Raw genomic sequence first — 25,207 nt, forward strand, 5'->3', positions numbered from 1 at the left:
ATTGTAAATTACTTTAACATGAAGCGACTTTGGTTACTCTTGCGGTAACCAGACGAACTACCAATGTCCCGAAAAGTTGTAAAGCATCAGATTACCTTCCATTTGTTTCGAAAATGATAGATAATGAATATGAAGGGTGAAATGAACAATGCAATTCCTAGATTCATTGACGTCAATGGTTTTTTCTTGGAGGAAGGGAATGTTATTTTTGTCTTCCGTTTTGCGGATGTTGCAGGTCAGAGACCTTACAAGTGTGCCGAGTGTCCGAAGGCCTTCAAGCACAAGCACCATTTGACGGAGCACAAGAGACTCCACAGTGGCGAGAAGCCCTTCCAGTGTTCCAAGTGTCTCAAGAGATTCTCCCATTCGGGCTCCTACAGTCAGCACATGAATCACCGATACTCCTACTGCAAGCCCTACCGAGAGTAGAGAGAAATGTTGCCAAAGGACGCTCCGGACAATCCCCTGTGGATTTGTCCAAGGACCTTCCCATGTAAGTCGCATTTCTTTTCTCTCTTATGAGCAAAAAAAAATCCTCCGAAAGGACAAATTCTGCCCAGTTAAAGACGTTTCCTATGTGATGCTTTTAAGAAATCGAATACAGTTTTTTTTCATGGCAAGTACATAAAATTAGAGATGTTATTTCAAAAACGAAAAAGAGAAAATTCATTTCACATCAGTACTTAAGGGAATTTTCATTTTTTTGGAAAGAGATAGAAATGAGAAAAAAACAACGAATGTCATTCCTTTTAAAAAAAAAAAGAAAGTTTAATGTATTTCTAAGAAGTTTTTTTTTTGCTATGAAAAACCAGTGTAATTTTTTCTATAAATGTATTAAAATTTAAGTCAAGCATCATTAAGAATTTGCCATAATTTTTCTTTCTTATAAGAAAAAGTCTATCTAGGTTTAGGAAAGTAAATTTTATAAAATATCTTTTATTTTTAAGATGATTTTTAGTTAGGAATATTTTTTCTTCGTGAATTTCTCTCAAATTACTCTTACAAATAAGAAAAAAATATGGATGAGTTTATCTATTCTTAATTTGAATTGATTTTTTTTTGTATATAAAAACTTTGAAAAAAAGGGAATTAAATTGATTTTTCTTTTTGCTTAAAATGTGAATTTTTCTTTAATTCTTGGTTGCCATAAATTGAAAAATTGGTACCTGCAACAATACTCAATTGTCTTTCCTTCAAACTCTCCTCCTTTCGCTTTATAAGGTTTAGATCATTAGAATTCTCGTAGATTATTTTATGTTTATTCAATTTCTTCATTTATTAATTTTTTTGTTGATTCTTTTACTATTTTTTTGTCAAAGGGCTGGGTAGAGCAATTTCCTTTGGACCTCATTCGGTTATTGGGAAAAGGGGTTACTTTGAAATTGGAGGTTATGTTAGGTCTAACCTCAAAAGGCACGGTAATATTTTCAAAAAGATAAATAAATAATTAGTCAAGTGCACTTTTTATTACAGATTTAAACATTAGAGATGCAAGTAATGTTCTTTTTCTTTAAATTTCAACAGAAAACTTAGAAATTCTAGACCCAAATATATTGAGGTTAGGATTTATTATTTTGGGGTTATTTTTGACTACCATCCAAATACTCTTAAGCAAATCACACTAAACATGTGGTAAATGCAATTAATTACGAAAAAGGTTCTCAAAATTATTTATTCAACTCAAAAATTTGAATAAATGTGAGGTTATGTCAAGAGGTAGCCTTATAATTCACGTTTATATTACAGAAATTGAATTTAAAAGATGAAAACTAGAAAACTTTTTATAAATGAATTTTGCCATTGCTTAAAGTTTGTTGAAAATAAGGTTTTGAACTAATTAAATTATAACCTTTAAATTTTATAACATAAAAAATAACATTTTTTTGTAAAGCAAAATTTCAGGAAGGATATCTGATAAATTTGCTAAAGACTGTTTGCGATTTACTTATTTTCCGATATTTCTGTTATTACGGGCCTAATTCATGATTTAGTAATGAAGTTATGTATAATCAAACCTTCAAAAGAAGACCATCTCATAACAGAAACTATTTTAAGCTCAATGTATCAAGCAATTTGCTTTGATAATTAAAAAGATCGATAGAAATATTTTTAGTGTTTAGAATTTGCTATGCTTTTTGAGGTTTTGAGGGCTATTCTAACCTCAAAAACTTACTTTTTTAATTAAAAAAGTAGGATTTTTTTACGAAAACTGCAATGCTTTTTATATAAAAGATTTAAGAGATTACTTTTGATCCGATTAGTAAAGAGGCGACTGCTTGCATCTGGTTAAGTAAGAAAGAATTATAACCTTCTTTTTGAGGTTAGGTTTAAGGTCTATTCGGTTAACTTCAAATAGAAGAAATTTCATGACATTTTATTCAATTCGGACGAACTTTTCGACTAAAAGCAGGGGGTGAACAAGTAGAGCCAGCGAGTGATCCGTGAGTGACAGATCGGCAAATCACGCCAATCTGTTGCAAAGATAGCGATAATCGGTCTCCAAGATCGTACTAATTGCGCGATCAGTCTTCAAGCTCGTCGCGCAGATTTCGACAATCAGTCTCCAAGATCGAACTGATTGCGCGATCAGTCTCCAGGATCGCGCAGATTGCGACAATCAGTCTACAAGATGGCGCTGATTGCACGATCAGTCTCCAAAATTGAACTGATCCTACGATCAGTCTCCAGGATCGCACTGATCGGCACCCAAAGTGAACCGTGAGCGACAGACTTGTTTACCTATTGACTAAAAGCTTGAGAATTAAAACTTTAATTCAATTTCCAGCGCCACTAGTGGGAGAAATATTGCCTTCATACAAATAAAAACATTGCCAACATCAAAGAATATTCGACAATGTATTTTTGTCTACATTCTTTGTCTCTAAATGTTTAAATAAATGAAAAAAATGCACTTGAAAAATGTTATTTAACGAAAACCTTAGAATTGAGGTTAGATTTTTTAGGTTAGATCTTCCATAACCTCAAATAGCAAACTAATCCCATTTCCAGGTAAGAAAATGAGTTCCTACATTTTTCCTTACTACTTATACTTTATTGATTAATAATTTTCGAAACGCGTAGTTTTTCTTTTGTTAAAAACCACTGGGGCGAATTTTTAAAGAATAGAAATAAAAAAAAACTCACAAAAGGAGGATTAAATAGAATAAAAAATATGAAGAAAATACGCATTTTTGGACCACACGGTGTTAACATGACAATACAATGTAATATTTTAATCTTTAATAAAAAAAATTTAAAAGAAAATCTAATTAAATATACGACTTAGAGAAACGAAGGGGGAGGGGAAGAGACTAAAAAGAAGATAAAAAAAATACTCAGAAAGCCAACGAAAAAAGCTCAAATAATTTTTCACCAAAGAAACTAATTTGTCACTTTCCTTGCTCAAGAAAAAAAACGGGAAAATTCTTGCTCAAAAAAAATCTCCCTCATTTTTCTTTCCTCCACTGGAGATAAAAAAAAAACTGAACCAGAATCTAGAGTGGAAATGTAAGAAATTGATAAAATACTGTAAGGAATTCTAAAGAAAAAAAAAGCTCTCTGTAAATAGCTGTAGAAAAATATTTCCATGACAAAAAAAAATTTCAGTAGATTCTAAAGTAGATTGCAAATGCTCAAAGGCACTTTATAATACAAATATTTCCACTTCCTCTTCTCTCGATACTTTTTTTTTTTGGTTATAGTCCAACAGGAAAAAATAATTTTTGAACTTTTCCTCACAGAAAGCTCAAAAATTGAGTCTGAAGAAAAGTTTTTTTCAAGTCACATTTTTTTTGTTTTCAATCTTTCTCCTCTAAAAGTAGATGCAAAAAAATTGAAAAAAAGAACAAAAGTATCCTCAAAATACTAGACTTAAAAAAATTAGAATTCTAGTGAAGAAAAAAAACAAGATTACATAAAACTAATAAGAAAAAAAAACTACGACCTGTGTTGGCATTAAATTAGAAAAAAAAAACATAACACTTTGCAGCAATTTTGAACTGGTTTTTTTGTTTCAGTTCTCATGCCTTTTTTTTATTTTTGGGGTCGAGTGATTTACGAAAATGCTTGAAATTTTGACTTCAATTTGCTTTTGCGCCTGCAATCTAGGCAAATCTGTTTCTGCTGTTTTTTTGGTTTTTAGGTGACCATATTTCCGATTCTACTGAACCAATTATTTCTTTACAAGGCAAAAATCAAAGGTCTTTGAAAGACTGATAAATTCCAAAACTAGTAAAGTTTGTTAGATCAATACTAAAAGCGAAAAACAAACACAAAAGATCTGCTTCTGAATAGTTCTTGAATAAAAAAATATACTCATTTACCCAGTCCTTCAGGGCTCATAAAAACAGAAGAAAATTAAGAAAATTTCCCATAGTGTTTAGTTTCTGAGCTAAAATCTCTTTATCGTCTGTTATAATCCCTCCAAAAGTGTCTTGGATAAAATAGAAAGTCTTGAAAATTTCTTTTACAAAAGTAGCGCTACAGAACGGTATTGAAAAAATAAAGGACATGAAGTAATCATCCTTTGTATGAAACCCGTTTCATTAAAGGATTTAGTGCTACGAATATCACATTTTACTTTTTTTCTGTTTTATTCGATTAACAGCTAATTAAAAAAACGAGAGATTTTCGAAAATATTTCGATCATTTGAACTTTCTTGCTTCATTCATAGCTGGAGATTTAAAAATTCTAAGATCGGTTTCAAATGCTAAATACAAGACATTTTTACTTCTCGTTTTGTCTGCGTGGTACCAGAAAGACATCCTGTTCGAATTCCAAAGTGTCGTAGATGTCAGTCTTCACTTTTAAATGGGAAAAAATAAAGCAATAACTCTCACAATACTCCTGATTGCATTATAATTTTGCTTATAATCAATTCTTTCACATATATTTCTTTTAACAGCTTGTTAATGTGGTATTTCATAATTTTGTCGCAATTGAGTTCCATTTACCTTTTATCCAAGACACTCTTGGAGAATCAAACTCAAGCTGTGAATGGAAAGTCTAAGGAAATTTTCTGCATCGAAAGATAGACTAAAGTGAGCTGAGGTAAAATTTGTATTTCGAAAGAGACATTACGAAAAAAATATAATTCGAAAGCCCTATTTCGAATTAAAACACCCCAATTGAACTTTAGCTTTGTATTGTTTTGCATATCTTTTGGAGCATAAAATATTCCGGTCGGAGGCAGCCAAAATCCCGAAAGCCAAAATCTCAAACGCAAAAATCCCGAAACCCAAAATCCGGAAAGGGATGACATTATATGGAGGATAATGTGAAGAATAATTTCCCAAGACACAGAAAACTTCCCTTTGCCTCCACAGCAAGCGCGGGTGCAATCGTAAGAGTAGCATTTTTAAAAATTCGGGATTTTGGGTTTCAGAATTTTGATCGGGACTCGTTTCATTCCATAAAATGGTTCCAGTTTGATCCTGAGTGGAGGCAGGATTTTTTCCTGTCCCCACTCTGAAGAAAACTGGATGATTTGAGTGACACTTGCTCTGGTTGACTATTTTCTGTACATAAATACAATTAACATTGAACTAAAGTTCGTAAAATTCTCACATAAAATGTTTCTACTTCGAAAAGTGTTCGAAATTCAAATATTTCGGACATTGCACCTATCTTGAACCAGCTGTTTTTTTGTAAATTTTTCAAAAGATATTTGTTGTTTTTTTTTTCAATGTATCCGTGGAAAAATTGTAAAATGCTTGACGTTGCATTGAGTTAAAATTTTCCATACATCTTTGGAATTCCTTTCGACTTATATTTGTGCGAATCAAGTAAGACTTCATTCAATAGTGTCTTAGATAAAAGATAAATGGAACTCTATTTGCACAAAAACTCGTTGATATTCGAAGAGTTCAAATTCAATTTCGAATTTTCATACTAAATTCTCGAACAAGGTGGGGAAAATTTATGAAATATTGAACTAAAAAGCTCGCAAAAGAATTACGCAGTTATTATGAAATGATTAACTAATTGAACAAAAAGAATAAATGTCATTTCTTTGTGTTTTTCCTCACAAAAAAGTGAAGACCAATACATTTTGACACTTGAGCACTTCGAAATTCGAACAGGATGTACCTCAGCCATCTTGCGAAAATAGATTCCAAATAGATCTTCGAATTTTTCAAGACCTACCTGTGACTGATAAGAACAGGGGGATTTTGATTCGAAACCTTCATTGCGAAATGAAATACCCCAACTAAACTTTAGTTTTGTTATTGTTTTGCTTATTTTTCAGAACATAAAATGTCCTATTTCGAAAATTTTCTTGTATTCGAAATTCAAATATTTCAGATCTGGACGCTGTTCTGAATCAGCTGTTTCTTTTTTAATTCTTAAAAAGATGTTTTTTTCGATTTATTCGTGGAAAAATTGGAAAATGCTTGATCTTGCAGTCTGTTAAAGTTTGCCAGACTTCCTTGAAATTTCCTTTCGACTTATATTTGTGCGAATAAAGTGAGAATTTATAATACAAATAAACAATTTATTGTTAACAGAGGGAATCGTATGATATTTTTCTTAAATTACCAACAATATTGACACAAAAGCCTTTAAAAGGGGCGAGTTTGATACAGAAGATAGTACTCCACATCCTCCTCTTTTCAGAAATGATCATCTCTATAGTTAAAAAATATCAGTCTCACAGACTTTCTATTTTAGCCGGGACACACTAGGAGAGATTGTGACTTCGCTGTGGGAAATTTTCTTACAAACCGCTGCATAGCATTTCGAAATGCACTTCGGGTGCATTTCGAAAAGGCCTTTAATAGAAGAAAACTATTAAAATAAATTTCTGAAATGAAACTATATCGCCTCAGGTGTAGGTTTTACAAACTTCGCTAGTTCTACATAATTGTCGGCAATTTAGAGGTCTTTAAACCTTTCCTTAAAAAGAATAAAATTGGTTCAGTAGAATCACTAGAAATGTGGAAATGGAATTGCCTAAATTTCGGTGCCGAATCTAATTTAAATCAAAATTATAAACATTTTTATAAAATAGTGGATCCAACAAATAAAAAATAGCATTAGAACTGGACAGAAGATCATCGCTGCATAGTGTACTTGAGTCTAATTCACATTGAAGCTTTAGCAAAGCTTTTTCCAAAAGTAAAACCATGTCAGCCAATAGGAAACGATCATTTCCAATATGGCGGATGAATGCTCGACTCCTATTGGCTAATGCATTTTTCTGACGTAAAAAAGCTCCAGTGCTTTTCTATTGAATGTGAATTGGACTTGAATGATAAAGAAAATTTATTAGACGATGGAAAGAATAAAAGCCCCTAAACATTATTGCAAAACAAAAATTCATTGAATCTATATATTGCATAGGAATATAACTCTAAAAAGAAAAGAATGAAGGAAAGAAAAATTAGGTTTAAGTAATTTAATACAATGTGTCTTTTTAATTATTAAATTTGCTAAAGAAAAAAAATACAACAAAGATGAAATGTTTGCGGATGAGATTAAACTACGACAAGCACGTAAACTTTTACCAATTTAGAGGAATATTTGGTGGGTAAAAAAACAAGTGAAATAAGGAAAAAAAGAAGTCTTTTTATTGATATTATATTATAGAAGAAGAAATAAAAGGGAAAAAAAGAAGAGAATTTTAATTCACTTAGGATTCGTATTATATTGATTATATGATGAAAAAAAATATAAATAATGCCACAGATATATTTACAGTTATTGTTACAACTTTTATTTAAACGTAAAAGAAAAAAAAATATTAAATTTAAATGGAAATTATGGATAAAGAAAATAATTAAAAAATAAACTTTTAAATGTAATCATTCCATAAGTCGAAAGAGAATTAAAAGAGAAACCTCAGAGGAGCAGAAAGATATTTGATAGGAACAAAAATAAATTTAAATGTTGATGCCAAAAAAATAAATAAAAAAAGGAGTTGCAAGAAAAAATAAAATTAGAAATAGGAAAAATAGAGATACCAAAAAAACACAAAAGAAAAAAACAAAAAAGTTGGGAGAAGAATGAAGAAAGTCGTAGGAAAAAAAACCATCGAAGGTAAAAAGGTAAATTTTAATATTTGAAAATACTGTAAAATAATAAATTAAAAGCTGAAAATTAAAATTAAAAAAAAATATTGACAAGTAAAAATTAATCTTAAAGAAAAAAAATGGAAGGAATACACAAAAAATAAATACAAATTCGTATTTGAGCAGACAATAAAATTTTAATTAAACAAAAATTTAAAAAAAAATCTTATTATAAAAAATTAATGACAAGTAAACAAAAGAAATAGATGAAGGAGAAATAGTTAAATTTCAGCGTCTAACTACAATTTAAAAAAAAAAAAGAGAAAATAGGAAAATTTTATTCACTTGATTTCTGTAAAGGTTTCTTCTATTTTTTTTTATTTTTTCAATTTACGAAAAGACCCCTATTACCATTTCCCAGGTGATCGAAAGTCCACTAAATTTCCTATTTGATTTTCTTTTGCATTCACTCAATTCGAAAGAAAAACAATTTGCCAAAATATAAACTTTCTGTTGACAACGAAAATGCATAATAAATTAATTGAGAGCAACGTTCAAAAGTTTTTTTAAAAAAAAATCGAATAAATCCACTCAAATAATTGATGGAGAAGAGTCACTAGAAGATTAAAAAAAAAGAAATGAAAGATATATTAAGGTTTCTAAAACAACGATTGAAATATTCTACGATTAACGATTTTTACTTGTAAAAAGCCTTTTTATAGATAATATAATAATCTATTATTTCCCCATAAATTCACAAAAAAAAATTATTATTTTTCTTTTTAACTAATCTTAAGTGTCTTTATAATTTTTTTTTAATTTTTCTTTTCAACGTGAAAATTTGTTGAACCAAATTCCGGCAATTTCTGCCAGAACTGGGTTGCAAGCAAAGCTAGAAATCCAAAGAGAAGTTTTTTTTTGAAAATATTTTTTGTATAAAAATGAAAAAAAATGCGGAAGAATTTTCACGAATTTTTTCATATTAATGTATTAATTACCTTTTCACACAAAACAACATACAACGAATATATTCAGTTCTATATTTCACAAAATTCTTTTTTTTTGAGTAATATTGAAATGGAGAAAAAAAAAGAAAAATATTGTACGTTAAGATATTTTGGAATATTTTGTTATACAAATGGAATAGCCAGTCTAATAAGCTATATATATAAAGTGGAAGAATGAAGGATGAAAAAAACTCAGAATAGTTATTTAAACTTATGTTTTTAATTTTTTTATTGATATTATTTTTATATGATCTTGATCTTTTTTTTTAAATCGTAACTAGTGGACAAGACGGAGGTGAAATGATATAAATAAATGTATTTTAATCGATATGTCTTAATAAATTTAAAGAAAAAAATCATTGGGTCTTTGTATTTTTTTAAACAATGAACATCAAGCTGAAATTTTAGCTAAACTCTGCTGAATTTCCAGGGAGAGCAGCGCTCACAGTGGCGATTCTCGTGACAGCAGCATTTATTCTCTCAATTTATTTCCTCAAGAACTCTAAATTCCTCAACAGATCATTGTTAAAAAGTACAAATAAAGTTAACTTGATAGTCATAGAAGGAGAATTGTGCAGAAAATCTTCGTATAAACCAAAAGGTAAGTGATAAATATTCAACTAAAAATATCTGAAACTTTAGCTAATTTCAAGCAAAGTTCGCGACAACAGCGGCAAGTAGTAGAACTAATTTTTTTATTTAGTAAGGCCTTACAACAGGGATGTGCAAAAACCTATTGAAACCGAATAAACGTCAAAATAAGTTTGTTCAGGTAGCATTTTGACCATTGACGTACAAGTTTCATTTGACGTTTGTTCGATTTCAAACGGTTCTTACACACATCTGCCTTATAAAGTTTAGTAGTAACTTTTCCTCTCCATAAAAAAATATTAAAATCCTCGAATTCTTGCACAAAGTGCAGGTAAGTGAACATAATTATTAAAATTAAAGCATTCTGCGAAATGCTTTAGTGTGGTGCTTTAGTGTGCTTTGATGTGCATGCTTTAGTGTGTCATACTAGGATTTTTCACAATTTAATTTTAAATTGAACTCAGCAAATTAAGCATTAAAATTGCGAGAACTACTTGAAATTTTTCATAGCGAGGACACATTTTTGCGGGAAATTTGCTAAATTAAAAAAAAACCGCGCAGATTTCCAGTTGTTTTATTTTGTCATTTCTGATTTTGTTACATTAATTAGAAAAATGAGTGAGTACAGTGATGAGGAAGAATTTTTTCCTACTTTATATAGGATACATGTCCAATAAAAATGTGTCTCAATGTAAAAGGAAGAGATTGTGGGCCAGAAAATGGATCCAAGAGAAATCTTCCTACGGATTCATTGAAAAAATGTATGATGATATCGCAACTGGTGATTTGTTTTGGACACAACAATTTTCTTCGTATGGCTACTTAAGAATTTCAGGAACCACTTCACATAGTTGGACCTCATTTGCAGAAAGAAACAACGAAAATATATCGCCTAAGTCCCGGCTTATCTGCAATTGTTGAGCAATTTTAACATTTTAATTTGCTGAATTGAAATTAATTTGAGCAACCACATTTATGCTATTTTAGCATATTTAAACATATTTTGGTGGGCCAAGTATTAGTTTATATATCAATAAATAAGCGAAAATCTATTAAGTCAAATGATTTTTAATGCAAAATAATGCATAGGAACAATTTATCTGAAAATTAAATTGAATTCACAAAAAATCCTAGTGTGATAGCACGGTAATATTCAACAAGAATTTAAAATGATAAAATGGTTTGAGAAAGTAAAGGAGGGCCAATCCATCTCAAGACGACCATAGGGGTACCCTTCATGGTCTTGGATGTTTTTGAATTTTACATATGTTAAAGTACACGATAAAATAATATACCCCTATTTTTTTTTTCGTCTGAAAAAAATTCCTGGCCGGAGATACATGGCGTCAAAGATGGCGCCTCGCGCTTCATTCCTCAATTGTGATTTTTGGCAAATATTTTAAAATGCTCTATTTCGGGAACGGGTTGAGATTTCTTCTTACTCTTTTTTTATTTGAAAGATAATTTTATACTCTTTAAAACGATATACTTGATTTTGCATTATCTGCTTAAGTTTTTTTGTAACGGTCTTTTAAAAAATTTTTGAAAAAATTTAAAAATTAATTTTTCTCAAAAACCCCATTCTCAAAAATTTTGATTTTTTTACTGTTGATCAGTAACATTGAGTACTACATTCCCTGAAAAGGCGAGCTTCCACTTTTGCACTTACTTTTTTTTAAAAATATTTGAAAAATTACCATATTTTCAAAATTAAAAATAACCAGTTAAACTCAAAATTTTGAGTTCAACTTTTCAAGGAATATAGTACTCCACAATACTTATAAACAGCAAAAAAATCAAAATTTTTTGAAATCAAGTTTTTGAAAAAAAAATTTGTTTTTGATTTTGAAATAAAAATGCCTTTTATTGACAAAAATAAGCCTTTAAATCATATTAAACACATGTACTAATTATGTTTTTTTGTTTTCTTTTAGTTTTTCAAAAAAAAAAATTTTGGAAATTTTTTTTGGATTATTTTTGAAAAAATTAAAAAATTTTTTTTTTTTGAAATTCCGTTTAAAAAAAATCTACATATTGACACATGTGTCAAATGTATCTTAAAGTTTGATTTTTGTCAATAAAAGACATTTTTATTTAAAAATCAAAAAAAAAATTTTTTTCAAAAACTTGATTTCGAAAAATTTTGATTTTTTTGCTGTTTATAAGTATTGTGGAGTACTATATTCCCTGAAAAGTTGAACTCAAAATTTTGAGTTTAACTGGTTATTTTTAATTTTGAAAATATGGTAATTTTTCAAATATTTTTTAAAAAAAGTAAGTGCAAAAGTGGAAGCTCGCCTTTTCAGGGAGTATAGTACTCAATGTTACTGATCAACAGTAAAAAAATCAAAATTTTTGAGAATGGGGTTTTTGAGAAAAATTAATTTTTAAATTTTTTCAAAAATTTTTTAGAAGACCGTTACAAAAAAACTTAAGCAGATAATGCAAAATCAAGTATATCGTTTTAAAGAGTATAAAATTATCTTTCAAATAAAAAAAAGAGTAAGAAGAAATCTCAACCCGTTCCCGAAATAGAGCATTTTAAAATATTTGCTAAAAATCACAATTGAGGAATGAAGCGCGAGGCGCCATCTTTGACGCCATGTATCTCCGGCCAGGATTTTTTTTCGGACGAAAAAAAAAGTAGGGGTATATTATTTTATCGTGTACTTTAACATATGTAAAATTCAAAAACATCTAAGACCATGACCCCTCGATTTGCGATTTTTTCGGTCGTTTTGAGATGGATTGGCCCAGGAGAAGAAACCAAAAGTCATTTCCGTGTTTCAATTATCATTAAATCAACCTATTGACCGAAATTCATCTAGTAAAATGATAACTATACATAAGATAATTTTCTAAAAGGCAAACAGTGCGGACCAGTTTAAAAAGACGGACAACTTCCTTGAAACTTGATTTAAAAAAAATCAATGAAATATTCAATTTTCCATATAAATCCCAATTTTGAGACTATTTAGCAAGTCAAACAAGTTAAAAGAGCAAAAGTCAATATTTTTCAATCAAAAAGTGAGACATAAAAAGCATTTTTAAAAAAATTAAGATCCTAGTTTAGAAGATCAATAAACATATTTTTTGTTATTACTTAAAGTTAGAAGTTAGAATCTATTGATAAATCTTTTACAAAATTTTGATTAAGCTTTTTAAACTCTCTCCTCTGAACTAAAACAAAAAAAAATAATCAAAAGTAAAAAAATAAATAAATAATTAAAAATTTTAAAAAATCTTAAGGAGTTAACGTACGCTTATATTATGTATTCATCCTTCCAAAATTTACAACTGTGACGAATCTGCGGTTTCCTTTCTCCCTTTTCCATAGACTCCATAGACTATAACTGGGTTTATTGGTTTTTCTTTTAATTTGCAGAATTCTTTATGAACTCTTAATTTTATAATAATTCATATAAGGTCCTTAAATTCATGATAAAGGTTAAATTTAACCAATAAAATTGATTTTTTTCACATTTCCAAGCGTTCTGATGTGCCTTTCAAATTTTTATTCGTCATTTGAAAAATTGCATAAATTTTTCTATTTTTCGGTTTATAGTCGTCTAGACTTTAGACAGACTTCAAGAAATATTAAAAATAAATTACTTTTTGTGAATAGGGGGAGGTGGGGCTACTTTGAGCTGTGGGGCTAGATTGTTATACGATTTTTTCGCATATTTCTAAAGGAAACTAGGTATTAACATGATGTAATTTGGATAGACAAAATAATTGTGTATCTAGATAAAATAATTGTAAGGATCAGCTTCATTTAGAAATAGGCGAAAAAGTCGTATAACAATCTAGCTCCACAGCTCAAAGTAGCCCCACCTCCCCCTAAGTACGTTTTCTTTCAGCTATTCCTCGGATCGGCACACTTTTCTTCGTAGAAAATTGCACTCAACGCGATCATGATTTTGGGAGGGATAGAAGGGGTGGGGGTAATTTGGATAAGTTAATTCGATAGAGAATGTTGACTTGTGGGGTGGTCACCGAAGACCGAAAGTCAATATCTCTTACCGTTTAGTAGCCAGGATGGAGAGAAATTGAAAAAAAAGTCGATTGTGAAAACTGCTCTCTCTTGTAGTTCGAGCAGTTAAAACGTCGGCCGATCCGTGGCACATCACCTTCCGATCCGTGGAACACCTGATTAAGTCCCTTATGATCCGCGGAACACACTTGCACCCTTGCATTTAAACCTATATATTATTAATTTCCGTAAATATCAAAAACGTAAATACAGGGAAATAGTTAAATGGATCTCTAATATACCCATTGGAATATGAATAAATACCAAATAGTGTTTTGGGGCTCACATTTTTAGCTAAATATGGAGCACGTCTCTTAAAATTCCGATCCTTGGTACACTTCCTTTATTAAGCTTAAAAGTGCATTTAAATGTTTGTCAGTCTACTTTTTTTTGAGGGGTTACATGAGCAAGAAGACTAAAGAAGCAATATAATTTCCTCATCAAATTTTTTTCAACATAATTAAGAATTTATTTAATTCATGCTGTTAACCCTTTAACGACGAGACACTTTTTACGAACTGAAAATCAGCAATAAAAATTAAACTGGGAAACATAATCAATGATAAGTCTTACATCTGACCTTGGAAAGTCCAACAAAGTCTGATTCGGTGTATTTTGTGCTTCTATGAACGATAGGGACAAAAAAAGCCCAAAAATTTAAGTAATTTTTCTAACAATACCAATGAATAATATTTTTCGCTTTAATGAAAAATATTACGTATGAGTTTTGTAGTTTTTATTGCCAAAAGGGTTTTGCTTAAAAAAAATTGGAAGTATAAAAAATAAATAAAATCAATTATGAATTTGAGAATTTAAAAATTCGCAATTTTTGAGCTTAAATATTTACTATATAGCAAATAACTAGAGACTTGCAAAAAATATTGTAGATTCCTTCAACCTTCTACTTTACAATTATGTACAGACAACAGAAAAAAAATAACTTTGGGTAGTCAGGAAAAATTATTTTCTTTATGAGACACTGGTGTTCCATTCGTCCTTAAAGGGTTAAAACACGCTCTTTTTTTCATTTTAGAAGATCTAGAATAAAATTTTTAAATATTTCCTCATTAAAGATTGTCAAAAATGACAACGTTTATAACCAATTTATTCTTAAAAAAAAATTATGAAAAAATAATTATTTTTACGGAAATCTACATTCCATTAGCTTTTCTACGGTACAATACTGTTGGAAAAACTCCCGGTAATTTGCCTGAACTGTGAAATTTCCTGAACTATTTTAAATACAAAATAAAGCAATTAAATAAATGAGTTCTTAACTAATAACTAATTTTAAGTGTTGAAATATTGCTCAAAATTTCATAATCTAATCCTGAATTGGAAATCGGTTTCAGACCCTTCCAAAACCGGTTAACCGTCTATCCTAAAAACCCGGTTAATTGGATTCACTAGTTAAAGCTTAGCTTAGTCTTAGAATTGAAAAAAAAATCTTATTCTACAGAATCTCAGCTAAAAAAATAAGGCATAAAACAAATGGTCAGTAAAGTCAAAAGTGGTCAGCAGAAAATCAAAATTGATCAGCAAATAATTCGAAATAATCAGCAAAAATTTTCAATTTTGTCAGTAAAAAGTTAAATTTGGTCATTTAAAATTTTTTACTGACCACTTTTTATTTTCTACTGACCACTTTTTGTTTTTTACTGATCATCTTTTACTTTTTACTGATCATGTTTTATTTTTCACTGATCACTTTTTACTTTTTACTGATCATGTTTAATTTTTTGCTGACCACTTTTCATTTTTTTACTGACCGCTTTTAATAAAGTACTGCTCTTTTTTAATTTTTTTACTGATCTTTTTAAACTTTTTGCTGCCCTTTTTTTTATTTTTTACTGATCATTTCGAATTTTTTGCTAATTTTGACTTTTTACTGCTCGTTTATTCAATGCCAAAAAATAATTAAGCCAAAAGTAAAAACGATAATTTTGATAATTTTCTAAAGATCGTAATTTTCCTAGTTCCCAATGCAACTCTAATTTCAGTAGACCCAGTAGACCATTTTCTCCTTTTGAAAAAACAAAAATAAAATTCTGAAAAATCATTTTTTTTTTTATTTTTCTTAAATGGTTAAATAAAAATTGTAATAAATACAGTCAAAAAAAGACTCAATTATTTCCTAAACAAGTGAAACTGTTGTTGGCGTTGGTTTGAATCCTCACTAGTCGGTGGCAACCAGTTGCGTACGACATGATGACACTGGAATGATGAGACGACGTCCCCCCGGATTCCGAGTGCCCCCTCCCTTGGACGTTGCTCGTGTCCCAGATGCGAATGGATCCATTTAACACAGCCGAAGCCAATTTCTTGCTATCCGAACTCCAGGTAATGCTCCTGGTCGTTGTAGTTGCATCGCAACCAGTTGCTAGTTCACTCAACTGTGTCCCTGCTGCCAGATCAAAAATCCTGATTGTTGGCTCCTCTCCCGAAGCAGCTAAGTATTTCCCATCTGGACTGAAAGCGATGCTCAGGAGGGGAAGTTTGCATTCTGTGAAGACTCTCAGGAGCTTCCCACTCGTCACGCACCAAAGTCTGACTGTCAGATCTGAAGATCCCGTGGCCAGGTAATTCCCATTCGGATGGAAGGCAATCACATCGACATCTTGAGTGTGTCCTGCATAAACCTGCAGAGGATGCTCTCTGTCCGTGGCCCAGAGTCTTGCTGTTGTATCCTTGGATCCTGTGGCCAGGAGCAGTCCATTGGAGCTCTCAGCAACGCACCAAATTGGATAATTGTGTCCACGATAGATTGCTCCGCAGCTGTAATCACTCGCCTTCCAGGCCTTCATCGTGCAATCCCGGGAGACGCTGAGCAACAGAGGATTCCACTGGGAGAACAGGACATCCGTGACGGGCTTCGTGTGGCCCCGGAGGTAGGTCAGAGGCGAATTCTGAGCACGATTTATGGGATTCTCCCTCAAACGAGTCAGTCTACTGACTTCTGTGGCATCATCTTCGATATCCTCATCCACATTGGCCAGATTCCATGCACACTGTCGCTCACAGAACATCCTCCAGGGTCTCCTACCGCCAAAATTGCTATTGTGCATCGTCCACAGGGCGATTTCTGAGTCATACGAACTACTGGCCACATGGCATCCATCTGGATCCAGGGACGCACAGACCAGTTTCTTGGAATTCTCCCGGATCCCAATCACTTTCACCGGAAGCTGATACTTTGCCAGGAGCTTCTCGCTATTCACAATATTTTCCAGCCTCGTATTGGACTCCAGGCGATTCCTGGTGCTTTCGCCACTCTGAAGTGTCCGGAAGTCATCCTTGGAACTCGACTGGGACACCTTGACGCCCTTGGCATCTTCGCAACCGTTGACTGGGATTGAAAAGGGATTTTTGCAAAGGTTTTGCCTGAAAGGTGCAAAAGAATTCACAGATTTACCTTCTTCCTCATCCGTCTCCACTTCCTCGTCCGCCAGCGCGTTCAGGGGCAGCTCCTTCCGGACTGTGTCAATGTGGAACCAGACCTGAAGTGTCTGCAGAATGAGGACATGCCCGTACTTCGAGAGGTATCTCTTGAGAGCGTAGAGCGCTTGAATGGACAGAATAATGCGGTACTTTGTGGAGCGAAATCTCGCCACTAGCGGCTCTGTCTGAATGTCATGCTTGCTCGTGACGACGGACAGAGTCTCAATGAGACTCCTGAACATATTCCTTGTCCTCTGATCGAATCCCCCCAAGTCAGCGCCTTCGGAGTCCTTGACAAAGACAATCTTGCTCTGATGATTGTCCGTCAGCTGATTCAGCAGACTATCCTCTTGACTATTCCCCCCATTGACCCTCCCAGTCTCTGTTGGCTCTATTGCCCCGAGAATTGTGGCATTCTTCTTCAGGAAATCCGTCGCTGGCTTCCAGTCTCTCCCCTTCAACATTTCAATGTAGAGATGACACAGGAGAGGCGGCAGAAGATTTCTCAGCTCATTCCGAATGCCTCCACTGAGAGACTGAATAAACAGGGAGATCCTTGAGAACTGCTGATCCACCTGAACAGAAGAATTGATGCAGAAGACATTGGAGTAGAGAAATGCATTGCCCCGGAAGATCTCCTTCTCCACATTCCCAGTTATTTGCAACTGATCTGTGCTCTGGGTAAAACATCTGCTAGATCTCCGAAATCTATCATCAAACTGGAAAAATAAATACAAAAAATACTAAAGATCTCCTCGAAAGTATCCCGCGTAGCATTTACCGTGTAATAATTCCTCTGTCGCAGATAAGTACCGATTGATGTCCTCACAATTTCATTCTTCGATCTCTTGGTTTTGTGCAATTTACTGGATTCATCCATATTCAAGGAGAAAACACTTAATTTTAGGAGGAATTTTCAAGACTACCCGAGTTTGTTTACAAAAACACGAGGAGAAAGCTCACGGCGAAATTTTGACAGCTCTTCACCGTGCCCTATAAAAAATCTGCGCCATCCCGTAGCAAAAGAAAGCGGAGTAAGACAAGCAAAAAATTCCTCGGAATTTTCCAGTACCTTTCCTTGAAAAATTCCATAGGAGTTTCACATAATTCCAAGGAAATTCTAATGGATTTATAGAGGACTTCAGTCTTAAAATGTACAAAAGAAGGAAGTTTTAACCGTTTTTTGTTGATCAATTTCAATTTTCTGTCGCTATTTTTGTTTTTGATCCAAATTTTCTTTTGAGATATTAATCTTATATTAAAAATGTAAGTTAAAATTAAATCCGATAGCCGTAAAAGTAAAATAAAGAAGAAGAAGAAGAAGAACTTAAAATTACAGTGCTGTCTCTCCGGACGTCTCTTGAGTTTGACATCCACACAGCTGGAAAATATCTTCGATCTCCATAAGAAATTTCTACCTCTAATCGAGGCAATTTCTCTAGCAATTTAATCTGTATTCCCATGGGCGCAATCTTCGGGGATTTCTAAAACAAAATTCCTAACACAAATAATGAAATTTTTATTGAAAATCCTAAGGAATAACCGAGGAAACAATCAATGGAAAATTCTCAAGGAATTCTTTAGCGTGGGAATTATAATTACGAAAATTCGAACGGAACTTTCTGTGATCTCGTTAGGAAATTTCCACACCCCAGAAGGGTAATTTCTTCAGTTATTCCCCTCAAATTTTTCATTTTTGTATACAGTAGACTCTTCGATATCTGGCTGACTGGGGGACAAAATGACATTTAGGTTTTTTGAATGATCAACGGTTTTTCTATTTTGTGCAGTGTGAATTTATTTTCTGTCTGACAAAGAAAAAGAGAATTTTCTTCATGGTGTGCTTATGTTTTATTTTTTATCACAATTATGTATTAAAAACTTCTATACAATGTTAATAATACTTTAATTCACTCTGGACAAACTTCATGTTTAGTGAAAATAATTTTGAATATATCAACCGCCAGTGTTTGGCAGCTGTCACCCCGATATCGAAGTGCTGGATAACGAAGAGTTGAGTGTACAAGGAATAAAACGTTTTAATATAATTTTTTTTGAACTTTTTAAGACCTGTTTTCATGACACCAAAAAAACACCTTTTTTGCTTGATTCCATGGGAATTTCATTCTGGAAACGACAAATCTGGTGAATGCTTTTCTGAAAAGTCCAAATATCACCAAATTTACACTAATCAATAAGGTTTTTCAGCTAAAAATTCAATAAAACTCTGTAAGCAAGAAGACCGCACAAAAGTTCCAAAAAAGTTGGTTCGGGTTTTATTGTTAAAATTCCCTAGGAAGTTACCATGTTTTCCGAAAGAAGAAAATTCCAATGAAAACCCCTATGATCTACAGTAGACTCTCTCAAATTCGGTCGTTTAGGACCGAAATGTCACCCGAATTAGAGAGAAATTCGGGCGTCAAACTGTTTGAAATGCAACGACTTTTTGTTCATCTCTATATTAAGTTTACATAACGATATTTAACTTAAATTCCATGAAAACCCTTCATAATGCAAAATAACATCATAACCACGAAAAACCATGGAAAATTTGAGCATTAACACTTTAAAACCCAAAGTGGCATTTTACTCCAATTTTAAGTTTGGAGCTTCATAGTAGGAATTCTATTCAATATTATGCTAAAGTGATAACACGAATGTATAGAGGATTTAATTAGCTTTCGTTTAGTAGAAAAAAATAGTTGATAACTTTTCTATTATTTAAAAAATTAAGAAAAAACCAAAAAATGGGCGTAGAATACCAAATTGGCGTAAAATGCCACCTTTTTTTATATGGAGTTTGCATCCGAAATGGACATTTGAATGGCTTATACTACATAACCTAAAAAATGTTAACATTTTTTGAGTTTTGTCACGATTCGAAAAAATCGTAAGAAATACGTAAAAATGTTAAAATAATTATTAAAAATAAAGTAATATAAGATCTAGAATTGTTGTAGTGGCAATGTAAAAAAAAAATAAGGTGAAAATTCACTTTTCGCTTTATTTTTCTTTTTCGATTCCCTGTTGGAATTTTACATAAAATTTTCTGAAACAAAAGCGCAAACTAATATACGAGAATTTGAAAATTTTAGAAATTTTACATGAAAATATATAGATTACGGGTTCTAAGATTCTTGACAAATTGCTAGGAAAAAATACAGTGCCCGCTTCGTAATCCGGATGATTGGGGGACAATTTGACAGATGTCCGCTTCGTAATCCGGATGGATTTTTTGAATTTGTTCAACGTCTTGAAAATATAATACAAGGTTTTTTTCCGAGAATTAGAATAAAAGTTTTAAAGAAGTTTAAAAAGACAAAATTAGAGAATTCTATGCTATTATACTTCATTTATTGAACAAAAACTTCACAGGATAATTCATTCTCATTGCTGAACACACATGCATACATAACCTCAAAATGATTTTAAAGGTAATCGTCGATAACTCGTCCGGATTACGGCGATCCGGATTAGAGAGCGGGCACTGTAAATTCAAGAGAAATTGGCTTTTTGTTACGAAAATCTGTAAAAATTCACTTTGGCATTTTTGTCAATTTTCACAAATTTTATATAAAAATGACACGAAAAATAGAAAAATATTTATTGAAAAATTAATTTATGAGTCCTAGAATTGCTGTAGAAGTCTTACAGAACGAAAAACTATTGAAAAATTGCTTTTTTGTAGAGAATATCTGCACTGGCATTTTATGACAATTTGGTATTTTACGTGATTTTTTGGCTCGGGTTTTAAAGTGTTAACAAGAATAACAAATGTGAAAAATCTTAACAAACTTTTTTCAAATTTAACTGCTGCCCGAATTAAAAAATAGCCCGATCTTAAACCGATTAGCGAGGAGTCTACTCTGTACTTGGGAAATTTCCACTCTTTAGTGGGTAATTTCTGGTGCAATTCCACTCAAAGTCCATGATGAGTAATCTTGGAGACTGTGGAGGAAAATTCCTCTGGTATCTCGTAAAATTTCTATAGGTCCCCTTATGAAATTTCCTTCGAGAGGATTTTAGGTGAGATTCTTAACAATCTCACCTACTATTTTATAGGGTGTTGTCAGTTGAAATTCAAAAAGCTTTCCAGTGCTTCCAGTGAATTGAGGGGACATCGCAGTTCGCGTTTGTGTTTTGTCGTGAAAAATTAAAGTTTTTGTCATGGATGAACCAGTTGATGAGGAATTTTCTCTCGAGGCCATGCAGCGACTAATAGATGAGGCCCAAGAGACTATAAGATCTGTGAGACTCAGCCTGCGATTGCGAGATCCATCCATTGATCTACCTGAATTTCCAAACGAAGAGACTGCTGATAACTCTGAGGCCAGAGAGGAGGAACCTGATAGCACTGATAGTAATAGAAGTAACGATGTTAGTGCTGAAAATTTTCACATTGAACCTGATCCTGAGCCGCGACTTCCTGCCTCAAATGAAAGTGCTGCAAATTGTGAGGTTAGGGAAGCTCATTGTGATACTGGGAGACAGGAGGAAGCCAGAGAGAGTAACTCATCCAGAAACAGTGAACAGGATCCTACACCTCCAGAGCCATTTGAACTCCCAGAAGCTGCTGGTAAGATAGGAAATTTGATATTGAAAAAAGAGGAAGAGGCCCATGTTCTTTTTTTTTCGGGCAGAAGCAGCGGGATGCAATTCATTCGCAGATGACGAAGTGATACTGGTGAGCGAGACGAGGAATCCCAACCCCGTAGTGATAGATCTCTGCTCCCCGGACGTCTGCGGTTCCTTTGCGGCATCCGAAGCCCCACAAACTGGAAGAAGGCGACGTCGACGCCTGGAAGAAGTAGGCTTAGAAATAGTTGATCAAAGACCTCCTCCGGAAAAAATTGCTCCAGTGGAAAATGATCCATTCCGATGCACAATCTGCATGGAGAACATGAAGAGTCGCAGGCCTCACTCCACCATTTGCGGGCACATGTTCTGCCAGCACTGCATTGCGTCCGCGATCAGATTCTCCAAGAGATGTCCCATCTGCAGGAAGGGCTTGACGCCCAAATCGATCCATCCAATTTACTTCTAGCAACCAAAAGACCTCGAAAATTAACTTTTAATACTGAAAGAAATCTCAAAACTGAATTAAATTACATTTCCATTTATTTCATCTCTCTCTTCCTTTCTATTAGTGCACAATTTTTCTTCCCGGGATCAATTTGCAGAGTTAATGGGATCTACCGTTGCTGCGGGGAATTTGAATTCAGGGAATTTTGTCATATCGACACCAGCACCTCCTCCAAATTGCTTAGAGACCCTATCTAGCTCTGTCTTGAGGTCTTTTTCCACCTCTGGAGTGGCATCGACGAGCTTTCCACCACTGAAAAGTCCAAGAAAATACAGAAAATCCCTTCCGGAAACCCAAAAACCTCCCCAAACTCACCTCTCCTTGGACTTGTACTCCTGAATCTTCTGCAGGAAGAGCTGCTGGATGGGATCAGTGACCTTCTGAGCAGCTGGAGCACTGACACCAAAGTTCCTGGCCACAAATCCACTCTTCCGGACGACTCCTGCAATTCCTCTTATGAGCATCTGAAAGTTATGTAATCACATCAAATTTCAAGGGTATTTCTCCAACTCAGCCACTGAGAATCCTTCTATCTGGTACAATGACTAACCTTCTTGGGATCTACTGGTAATTTATTCACGGGAAATGTGTGAAAATTGCGGAAAACAATTTTTCCGACAGCAACCTCAAATTGCGAATGTGACAGAAAATTTGCAACCAGCGCCTCTTGCGGAAAAAGTTCTCTTCATTCCCTGTAGGAGGGTAGTATGCCAAATTTCGGCATAGTTGCAAATAAGCACCGAAGTCCTAAGTTTGAAATCTAATAATTTTAATATATATTCATATTTCTTGTTATTGCTTTTTCAGGAGTGTTGTTTGGAACCTTGGAAAATTGTTTAAAATTTTTGTTTTCTTGAAACAGTTTCTTTAAATATTGAAAAATGAATAAGACATTGCTTTGGGTAATATTCCGGTCACTGTGAGTAGAATTTCGGCCACCTCATTTGTGGCCACCTTTTATGGAACAGCAGTTAAATATTTGAGGCGCTCGGAGCAAAAAAAATCTAAGTCGTATGCATTTCCCTATTAAAATAACGTTTTTTTTGCTCTGAGCTCCTCATTTAGTTTAATACATTTATATATTTATTTCAAACATTTCTAGTAATATATAAATGCATTTTTTAGATATTTTCCTATTTATTTTTAATTGATTTTCTTTTTTGGTTTTTCTCATTTCTTTCTGCTCTTCCTTAACCCATTCCTTACCATGGTATTATACATCATACGCAAATTGAGTGATTTTAAATGATTTATTCCTGGGAAATTTTTATCCAAATTGAAGTTGGGAATGGATTTTTAGTAACATTAGTTCTTCAGTTACTTGGGAAAAATAGTCCGACAGAGATGAAAATACATTTTGTTATTGTTTTCCTGCTTCGCGGAAGGTCATGCAAAATTTAAGCTCAAAATGGCGGACGAAAAATTCGACATCCCGTCGAATTTATTAAAAATGGCCTCTTTCCTCTTTCCTGATTTGAATTCTAGTTGCCAATTGGTGTTCTTGGATAGTTACTCTATCTAAATCAATAGAGTTTGTAATGAATTTTAATGAACAGAATTTAAATTCAGTGACCGTTTAGACATGTGTTTGACAGAGGCTCCCCGCGCCCCCATAAGAGATATTTTTTTCTTTTCAAAAAATTCATCTATTAATCTGTAGGAAATTAATCCCAAAATATGAACATTCTATCTCAAGTATTTCTGGTATATTGACTGAATGGGTTAATTCGTCGCTTTTCTTCCCTGATTTTCTTTTTATTTTCTGCATCTTCCTATTGCTTTCTCTTCTTGTTTTCATCTTCATCTTTGCTCATCTTTAAAAGATGGAATATAAAAAAATACCATTTATATTTATGATTAAATTGAAACTAACCTTGGTGGATTCTTTTTCGAATGACGGTTTCTGCTGTGGATCTGAAGTCATACGTCGTTTCCCGAGAGTCTTATTCACTGTCTTACTCAAGAAGTTTGCTTCATTTCCAATAGGTTTAAGAAGTCGCTTATCTGTGCAATCTAAATTAACGTAACTTGTTCCACCAGATTCAAAGTCTCTTGGAGCGTTGCAGTTATCATCCAGATCTTTTGAGAATACAATAAATTCCCCAGAACGATCATCGAGAATTCCTAGAAATTTGGCAGAAATCGCAAAAAGTACGGTTAACGACTGTTTTTCTCCGGCGTTTATTATTGACGGTACGGATTTTGATCCGTTTTTTGACACCACTGTTGTTTTTTTCCTGGGATAGGACGAATCCGGACTCATCACAGTTGAATATTTGGTTGGGATCTATGTGAAGCAAACCTTTGTTCTCTAAATATTTTCCTACATCTTCAAATCATTGTCTCAGGTCATTTTGAGACACTGCTGCTCTTTGCGGAGATAAATTTTCACACATCCTCTTCATCAGAACAGGATGACGCTTCATGAAGCCATCGTACCAACTCCGACCTGGTCATCTTCAACAATCTTCATCACAATTCTCTTCATCACAATTTTCATCTTCTTGCACAGCATTTAGGCACTATCCAATAGCTAATTTTTCGTGATTGGACGATCATTCTCGGCCATTTCAAGAACCCACTGTACCAAGTCGTCCTCCTGTTTACGAGAAAGAACCATAGGATGACCCACAGAGCCCTGAAATTTTCCGTATAATTTATCCTGAAGAGTTGATCTTGGAACCCCGAATTTACGCGCAGATTCGCGTAGCGACTTGCCCTTCCGGAACTCTTCCAAGGATTTTTCCACATCATCTTTGCTATAGAGGCGTTGCTTTTTCCTTTCTTTAGGCATTTTGCAACCGAGATATTGAGAAAAATCTAAAATGAATATGAAATTCAGGAAATCAAAAGATGTTGCTGGAATAGGCAACATTACAGTAGACTCTCGCAAATTCGGCTCTTTTAAGATCGGGCTACTTTTTAATTCGGGCAGCGGTTACATTTGAAAAAAGTTTGTTGTCATTTTTCAAGTTTGATTATGATTATCAAATGAATCAAATATGCTCAAATTTGGCATGATTTGTCTTAGTTTTGATGTGATTT

The 25,207-nt window shown here is 33.1% G+C and overlaps 4 protein-coding genes across 7 annotated transcripts in view; 2 read left to right on the forward strand and 2 right to left on the reverse strand.

Annotated features, from left to right (window-relative positions):
- Positions 1–7,445, forward strand: part of LOC129799925 (zinc finger protein 1) — a 200,297-nt gene extending 192,852 nt beyond the window's left edge. For all 3 annotated transcript variants that reach the window (XM_055844222.1, XM_055844221.1, XM_055844223.1), the window contains one exon: positions 236–7,445. In XM_055844222.1, the coding sequence (XP_055700197.1) occupies positions 236–429 (194 nt within the window). In that variant the 3' untranslated portion in view covers positions 430–7,445. The remainder of the gene's footprint in view (positions 1–235) is intronic.
- An 8,242-nt stretch (positions 7,446–15,687) lies between these two features.
- Positions 15,688–18,054, reverse strand: LOC129799927 (TAF5-like RNA polymerase II p300/CBP-associated factor-associated factor 65 kDa subunit 5L). The gene is made up of 3 exons (XM_055844224.1): positions 17,861–18,054; positions 17,054–17,798; positions 15,688–16,987 (listed from the first exon to the last, which is right to left on the reverse strand). The coding sequence occupies exons 1-3, from the start codon at positions 17,957–17,959 to the stop codon at positions 15,765–15,767; spliced, it is 2,067 nt and encodes a 688-aa protein (XP_055700199.1). The 5' UTR covers positions 17,960–18,054; the 3' UTR covers positions 15,688–15,764.
- Positions 18,055–21,162: 3,108 nt separating this feature from the next.
- On the forward strand, positions 21,163–22,199 carry LOC129799928 (E3 ubiquitin-protein ligase RNF4-like). Of its 2 annotated transcripts, none has more exons than XM_055844225.1 (2): positions 21,163–21,655; positions 21,720–22,199. In XM_055844225.1, exons 1-2 carry the CDS (start codon positions 21,247–21,249, stop codon positions 22,121–22,123), a joined length of 813 nt encoding a protein of 270 aa, XP_055700200.1. In that variant the 5' UTR covers positions 21,163–21,246; the 3' UTR covers positions 22,124–22,199. The 2 variants fall into 2 exon arrangements, with proteins under 2 accessions (XP_055700200.1, XP_055700202.1); XM_055844227.1 differs by having other exon boundaries at positions 21,723–22,199.
- LOC129799929 (ATP synthase-coupling factor 6, mitochondrial) lies at positions 22,180–22,841 on the reverse strand. The gene is made up of 3 exons (XM_055844228.1): positions 22,713–22,841; positions 22,478–22,626; positions 22,180–22,414 (listed from the first exon to the last, which is right to left on the reverse strand). The coding sequence occupies exons 2-3, from the start codon at positions 22,624–22,626 to the stop codon at positions 22,249–22,251; spliced, it is 315 nt and encodes a 104-aa protein (XP_055700203.1). The 5' UTR covers positions 22,713–22,841; the 3' UTR covers positions 22,180–22,248.
- Between the last annotated feature and the right edge of the window lie 2,366 nt (positions 22,842–25,207).

Source organism: Phlebotomus papatasi, chromosome 1 (assembly GCF_024763615.1).
Source record: "Phlebotomus papatasi isolate M1 chromosome 1, Ppap_2.1, whole genome shotgun sequence".
NCBI lineage: Eukaryota > Metazoa > Arthropoda > Insecta > Diptera > Psychodidae > Phlebotomus > Phlebotomus papatasi.